This window comes from Volvox carteri (genome assembly GCF_000143455.1).
Source record: "Volvox carteri f. nagariensis unplaced genomic scaffold VOLCAscaffold_39, whole genome shotgun sequence".
Classification (NCBI taxonomy): Eukaryota; Viridiplantae; Chlorophyta; class Chlorophyceae; order Chlamydomonadales; family Volvocaceae; genus Volvox; species Volvox carteri.
Window position 1 is genome coordinate 857,092 of NW_003307582.1, and position 7,048 is coordinate 864,139.

At 58.5% G+C, this 7,048-nt stretch overlaps 1 protein-coding gene across 1 annotated transcript; it reads left to right on the plus strand.

The window, feature by feature from the left end:
- Positions 1-1,688: 1,688 nt before the first annotated feature.
- On the plus strand, positions 1,689-6,841 carry VOLCADRAFT_94762 (uncharacterized protein; the record flags this gene model as incomplete). Its single annotated transcript, XM_002953879.1, has 9 exons — positions 1,689-1,739; positions 1,811-1,878; positions 2,010-2,061; positions 2,478-2,631; positions 2,912-2,979; positions 3,384-3,789; positions 4,367-4,516; positions 5,456-5,661; positions 6,218-6,841. The coding sequence occupies 9 exons, from the start codon at positions 1,689-1,691 to the stop codon at positions 6,839-6,841; spliced, it is 1,779 nt and encodes a 592-aa protein (XP_002953925.1).
- Positions 6,842-7,048: the final 207 nt, after the last annotated feature.

Genomic DNA, 7,048 nt, shown 5'->3' on the forward strand with positions numbered 1-7,048 from the left:
CGGAGACCGTTTGGACGTTGCATGTCGGCAGCTTCAGCCTTTACCAAAGGATTATTCACCAAGACCACCAAATTGTGTTTTAGGAGTTGGAGGGGTTGCCGGGGTCCGTCAACAGGATGCTGACTGAGGTCTGCAATACGGCCAGCGTTTCGTGGTGTTAACCTTTCCTTCTACTATCTTTCCTGCCTCTTACTTGGCTTTCCTGCTTTCCTGAATGCTCTGAATGGATCCTCTTTTTCTCAGATACCCCAGCCGCGCCTCACTCGAGTCCTCGCGTCCCTCATTCGTCCCTCCCCCCGGAAGAAGTCCAGGGCCTCCTATCACCACAATCAATGAATACCAGCCAGGGCGGGGCTCACCTTGAAGCCATTGTCGTTCATGGCCTTGAAGCAGCGTTTGGCAATGAATAGGTAGTGAGTGGGGATCAGCGGATTAAGGCCCTTAAAGTCGGCCTGCGAAGGGAGGGAAAGGAGGGTTCGCGGCGGGGGGAGGGCCCGCGCTGCCATGTGGAGTTTGCCAGGGCAGTTGCTGGTTGTGACATGTGGATAAACGGGCTTTGCTTGTTGGCAAACGCGTACATGCGTGTACGCGTATCTGTGTGGTAAGGGACCGGGATGGACCCCGCCTACGGACGAAGCTATTAACACGGCCACCACAGTCGTCATCATCGTTATCGTCGTCATCGTCATCACCATCACCGTCACCGCCTCTCTTGCTATTCAATACTATTATCACCACCATCGTGCCGATTGCAGCGGCCGCCAGTGACCCAGCTTCCTTGACAACAGCGCGAGACCCCAAACAGTCGGATCACGGCCCTGCTACCTGATAGGCGATGAACATGAACAGCGGGATCATGAGGGCCAGCCACAGAATCTGTCGAAGGAATGTTGCGGCGGCGGCAGGAGGAGGCGGGGTCGGTCAGGAGACGGAGGAGGGCTTCATGGAAACCTGGGTTTGGCTTTTTTTGTCCTGATCACAGGTGATGTCGGAGAGAATAACATGGGAAGTATGCGTCTGGAGAACGGCACCTACCGTTGGAAGAGGCAGCAGCATCAGTACTGCTGGGTGCGCAACTCCCTCGTCCTGTAAACACAGTGTACACGTATCTAGTGTGAGTTGCCATAGTATGTGAAATATAGGTCCGACCATCTTCTACACCCAGTGTTCCCACATGTATTTTATGCATCAACCCGTAGAACACGGCGGTCAGGCTCAGTCTGCGCGAGGGCCACAGCCTTGATTTAGGGTTTCATCAACAAAAACCGTCTAACCACAGAAAACTGACGTTATGCTTACGCTAGGAATAGGGCACTAAAAGTTTGGGGTGTGAAGGCAAACTTCTTCCTCCGGTCGAGGATGCCTTCTTGTGCCATGGTGCGCCCTGGCAGTAACGGAGCTGGAAGCGCCCAAAGGTGTAACACGAGATTCAATCTTCTCAAAATTGCTTAACCTTGCACAAGTTCTTCGATAGAAGTCAACGTCGAAGGTAGTACGCTCCGGAACCAAAATTGCAGCTGCCATTTGCAACGAACACAGGCAAATGTGCATCTAACTCAGTCCAAGTACATGTGCTGGAAGCTTTGCAGACATAATTTTGCTGATTCGCTGTTCAGGATCCCGTTCTCGCCGAATCCGTGCACGTTCAATCATGTTATTGCAGTTCCTGAGTACTATCTCATAGTAGGATGAAACCGCGTGGTGGTAAGAGGGCTGGAAGAGGCGGCGGCGGGCGTCAGGTGCGAAGCGGTTAGCCTGTCACCGGCATTGATGTCAAGAACTTACGGTGTGTGGGTCATCGTGTCCACAGGCTAACACTTTGGGGCTATCCCGACGGGGCAGGGGACGCTTCAGCAAGCCGGTTCAGAAAGACAAAGGGTGAGGCGGCTGGGCTGGGTACGACGGCAGGGGAAGGGCCTCCCCTGTTCCTCCACCCCGGTGTCAGCTTTTAAACCCTTCCCTCCTCTCCCCCAACCCTCATCTTTCTCACATACGCACACGCGCTATAGGCCGGAGGCGCGCAGGAAATGGCTGCACCACTGCCTCCGGAAGCTGCAAAAGGTAGGATTTTAGGCAGGGTACGGCAAGATACGACCGTGCAGGCGGCGCCACGAAGCGGTACCCGCCTTACCCTACCCATCCCCCAGGGGCGTGTGGAGTCCTGTGCCGTACAACCCATTCGGACCTCACCTACCTATTGGTCTGTCGCTGGTCTGTTTCGCACTCCGGATCCGCCATTGCGGGGGGAAGGGGGGAATGGCTTTTGCGTGGACTGGACAACCTGATGGCTTGCCGGAAGCTTTTTAACTGCAATTGATTTGACTGACCGGAAATCCTAACGGAGAATGTGCGTGTATGTAGGCCTTTGTTATGGTAGGCCAGCATTATTCGCATATTTACGTGCGTGTGCGTTTTAAGTGCTTGTGTGTGTGAGTGAGTGTGTATGTGTCTATGTGTGTATGTGTAATGTTGTGCAGGCGCTCAAAAACGCGCGGATTTTCGAGCAGCGGAAGCTGAAGCGGCGTCTGGTGCTGATACTGCAGCAGCAGCAGCAGCAGCAACAGGCGGGGCAGCAGCAGCAGCAGGAACATGGAGCTATGGTTGCGGCACGGAAAGAGCAGCAACGGCAAGGTGCGTGTCAACAAAGACTGAAAAATACCCCCGTATGTATGTGTGTATGTATGCGCATGTGCTGTTAATGCGCCGCCCAACCGATTAAACCCCGGTGGGTGGTAGTGGGTGGGTGGCGTGAGCTCCGCTCCCTCCGTGGCTGACGGTTCCCAGAGCGCCTGACCGGTCCGGGAGGGCTGGGAAAGTGGGGCCCCATAAACCCGCCTGCACTCTTCACACGGTTGCTGCCTCCTCCCCCACCCCCTTTCCCACCCCCACCCCCTTCCCCACCCCCCCTCAGACGAAGAGAAGCTCAGATTCCAACTGGCGATCTCCCAGACCCTGCATCTGGATGCGCTGGCCGTCCAGGTGCGGGTTGTTGCCCACACCTCCGGGCCACCTCACTCTCCTCCTTTAGGCCCTTTCGGGATGGGGGGGCCTGGGCGCTGCGGTGCCATGTGCTGGTGCACTGCGTTAGGACTATCTTTGTGCACTGCTTAAAAAGTGGTTTCACTCGGACTGTGTTGCTGTCACTCATGACTTGAGCCACACCGCGAAGATCGGAGACACAGTGACGGGGGGTGGGGGGTATTTGGGTGGTTGCATGCCCCCCCGGTGCCTGTCGGGCTGCGGTTCTTCCAAGACACAATTGACACACCAAGTTTGTTGAGCATCATCATCATCACCCAATAATATGAACCCCCCAAATCCCACCCCAACCCCCACTACCGCCCAACCACTAACCCACCGGCCTGGGGGGGGGGGTCACGCAGCTGGCGGTCAGGTCGGGCTTCCCAGAGGACCTGGTGCGAGCTGCTGCTGCCTCGCGACGACCACCACCGCCACCTGCAACGACACAACCACCCCGCAATGCAAAGAACAACCAACAACCGCAACAGCAGCAACAATCACAAACGCCACAATCACAATCACAACAGCAGCAACCGCAGCAACAACCGTGGCGGGGTAATGAGGGGCAGCAGGAACAGGAACAGACAGCCGCCGAGGGAGCACCTGGCTCCGGCCAACTAGACGGAGAGGCCGCTGCCGGCGGCGGCGGTGGCGGCGGCGCATCTGTAACGATGGCGGCGGTGCTAGGCGGGCGGCTCTTGCGGGCGTCGTGTGTACGGAAGGCCGTGGAGGAAGCCCGACGGGACTTCGAGGCCAAATTCGGCGGGGGTGAGTCCTTCAGCTCCTTACCTAGCTGGTACCTTCTCCGCTATCTGCGCTATCTGGGCGAACCGTCTGATCATCAGGAAGATAATTAGGGGGGGAGGGTCCAAGTTGTTGGAATTGGTGGGGATGGGAAGGAGGTGGAGGTGCATTCAAAAGGGAAGGGGGTGGAGCTCTTCGAGCTTGGGGACTGCCTAGTCAGTCAGTCTGTGTCTGTGTCTGTCTAAGTGTCTCAGTCTGGCTGTATTGGGCTGCGCGGGATTGCCAGGGACCGTGTGTGTGTTGGTGTGTGTTGGTGTGTGTGTGTGTTGGTGTGTGTGTGTGTTGGTGTGTGTGTTGGTGTGTGTTGGTGTGTGTGTGTGTGTGTGTGTTGGTGTGTGTGTGTTGGTGTGTGCGTGTGTGTGTGTTGGTGTGTGTGTGTGTGTTGGTGTGTGTGTGTGTTGGTGTGTGTGTGTGTTGGTGTGCGTGTTGGTGTTGGTGTGTGTGTGTGTTGGTGCAGTGGTACGGTACTGAAAGAAGTTGTGGCTCTGTTCTCCTTGATAGAGGTGATGGTGGTGATGTGCCTCTGTCCCCTTTGCAACAGCCGCGCTGGGGCCCGAGGAGGAGGAAGAGGATGGGGAGGGCGGCTCAACGGAACCGGATTCGGAGCAGGGTCAGCAGCGAGATGCCAATGTGGGTGGAGATGAAGGTCCCTTCACTGAGGACGAGGACGAAGACGAGGACGGGGAAGAGGGTGGGTGTATCGGGGCTGGGGGAGTTAGCGGAGAGCGCGATGAGGATGGTGGGGTCACGGCAGGGACAGCGGCGATGGGGGGAAATGATGGTGAGGATGAAGAACAGGCGGAGGAGGAGGAGGAGGATGCAGATGCGTTGCGGCCACGGAAGAGGAACCGCGGGGTGGTGACAGTTGCATCCGACGCCGTTGATACGGCACCAACAGGGGCTAGCTTTGGGACGGGGTCTCAGCGGTTAGTGGTCTTGCCCCTTGTGGTTGTTAAAAAGGGGCAAGGCGGGGAGGAGGAGGAGGAAGAGAAGAGGCGTGTGCGGGGATCAACCACGCATGGTGGTGGCGAAGGTGATGGCGAAGGCGGTGGGGCCGGGCATGGGGAGGAAGAGGAGGAGGAAGGGGAGGGGGAAGGGGAAGGGGAGGACAGCGGTGTCATCGAGGACGCGGACATTGACGAGTTCATGGCGGAGGCCGCCGCAGCCCGTGGTGGCGGCGGCGACGGCGTCAGTGGCGGCGAGAGTGCGGACGATGCTGGCGGCGACAGCGACAACAACGTCATCGACGACGGCGACGACGACGGCGATGACGACGACGAAAGCTTCAACAGCCAAGAGTTTGACGAGCCCGTGGCGCAGAGGGGCCAGATCCGCGATTTGACCGGACCGAAGGACCGTGAGGTGGCGTCCGCGGCCGGACGCAGTGGCAAGGTTGTGGGAGCCAAGCGGCGTCGCGACAATACTGCTACTACTACTGCTGCTACTGCTGCTGCTGCTGGTGGTGGCGCTGCCCAAGTTCCCGGTGCTGCCCCTCTGAGATCCAAGGCCGCCGGGGCGAGCGGCGGTAACCTCGGAGTGCAGGTCCCCCCTCAGGCGAAAGGCAAGCGGATTGCGGCGGCGGCGGCGATTGCCAGTTCAAAACGCCCGGCCGCTGCGGCGACGACGGCAGGGGCAGGAAGAGATCGCCAGGATGTGAATAAGTTGAAGTCGAAAGAGAAGGGCAAGGATGCCGGCGGCGGCGGCCGCTGCGGTGATCCGCTGCTCCTGGACCGGAAGGGCAAGAACCGCCTAGGGCAGAACGCTAGACGGCGGCTTTACGAGAAGCTGTACGGCGCGGATGCAAGGCATATGCAGGAGAAGCTGCAACAGAAGAAGGTGCGTTCCAAGAGCGAAGGGTTATATCATACCTAACATGCATCTATCTATAAATGTATATAGATTTAGATATTTGTTTTAGGTATGGATTTATTAAATTTGGATATGATATTTAGATGGAATGGAAAGCGACCGAAACGAAACGAAGCAGGAGCGGAGCAAGCCTCATGCGTTGATGTCTTGGCAACCCTGTGGGAATAGGGGTGGGGGGAAGCGATGGCAATGGTGCTGGTAAAAGTGCAGCTAATTTCTTAGAGTACTGCCAAACTTCCTGGGTGGTTGGGGCCGCCGACAGGTGGTATGGGGGCCGGAACGATACAACGCGAGGTAGAGACGCTCAACGGCCCAACTGGGGAGCTGGGCTCAAATAGTTAGCAGTTATTAGGGGGTTGTTGTCAGTTGTCGGTTTTTCCTGGTTGTTCGTTGTTGAGGTTAGTACTTCAGCTTGTGATCCGTTACTGCTGCTGCCAGTGCTGTTAATGCTGCTGCTACTGTTGTTGCTGTTGGTGCTGCGGCTGTTGCTCGCTGGCTGTATCGCACACATGTCGTGAAACAGGCGGCGGAGCGGAGGTCACGCGGAGGAGGAGGGGGAGGGGATGCGGTACCGGGGAGACACAACAGTGCTAGCGGAGGTGCCGCCGGCCGAGGCGGCGGCCGAGGCGGCGGCGGCGGCGGTGGTGACGGCGGCGGTGCCGAGCAGCTCCACCCCTCCTGGGCTGCGAGGCAGCGCCAGAAGCAGCTGCTGCAGCAGCAGACGGCGGCGGCGGCGGCCCCCAAGAAGATCAAGTTCGACGACGAAGATGACGACAACGGCGGCCGCCGCCGCGGCGGCGGTGTGCAGGATGGACCCATGGGCGCCGGCGGGAGGGTCGCTGCTCCGTCCTGTCAGAGGCAGTCCGCAGCGGGTTCGCGGGGGGCCGAGGGTGGCGGGCGCATGGACCGGAGGGAAAGTGGCGGTCGTGGCAAGGGCAGCGGCAGAAGCGGCGGTAGCGTCTTGGGTGGTCGAGCAGGAGCTGGACGTGGCCCCGGGAGGGGGGTTCAGCACACCGAGCGTGCTGGCGGAGGTGGCGGAAGTGGCGGTGACGGCTCGTTGCATCCGTCCTGGGAGGCGCGCCAGAAGCAGAAGCAGCTGCTGCTGTCGGCGGCGCCCTCGGGCAAGAAGATTGTTTTTGAGGAGTGATAGATGGAACGCAGCGGCGCGGCTTTTTGGAGTGAATGTAATAAATACATACAAGTCGTGAAGAAGATTCCTCCCTTAGTGGTAACGCGGGCCCCGAGGCCCACGAGCTTGCTTTTGCAGTCGTTTCTAGTGACGAACCCCTCCCACACAGACGATTAGGGCGTGGGAAGCGATTGTTTGCCACGAATACTGGTTCTAGTCCGTTTG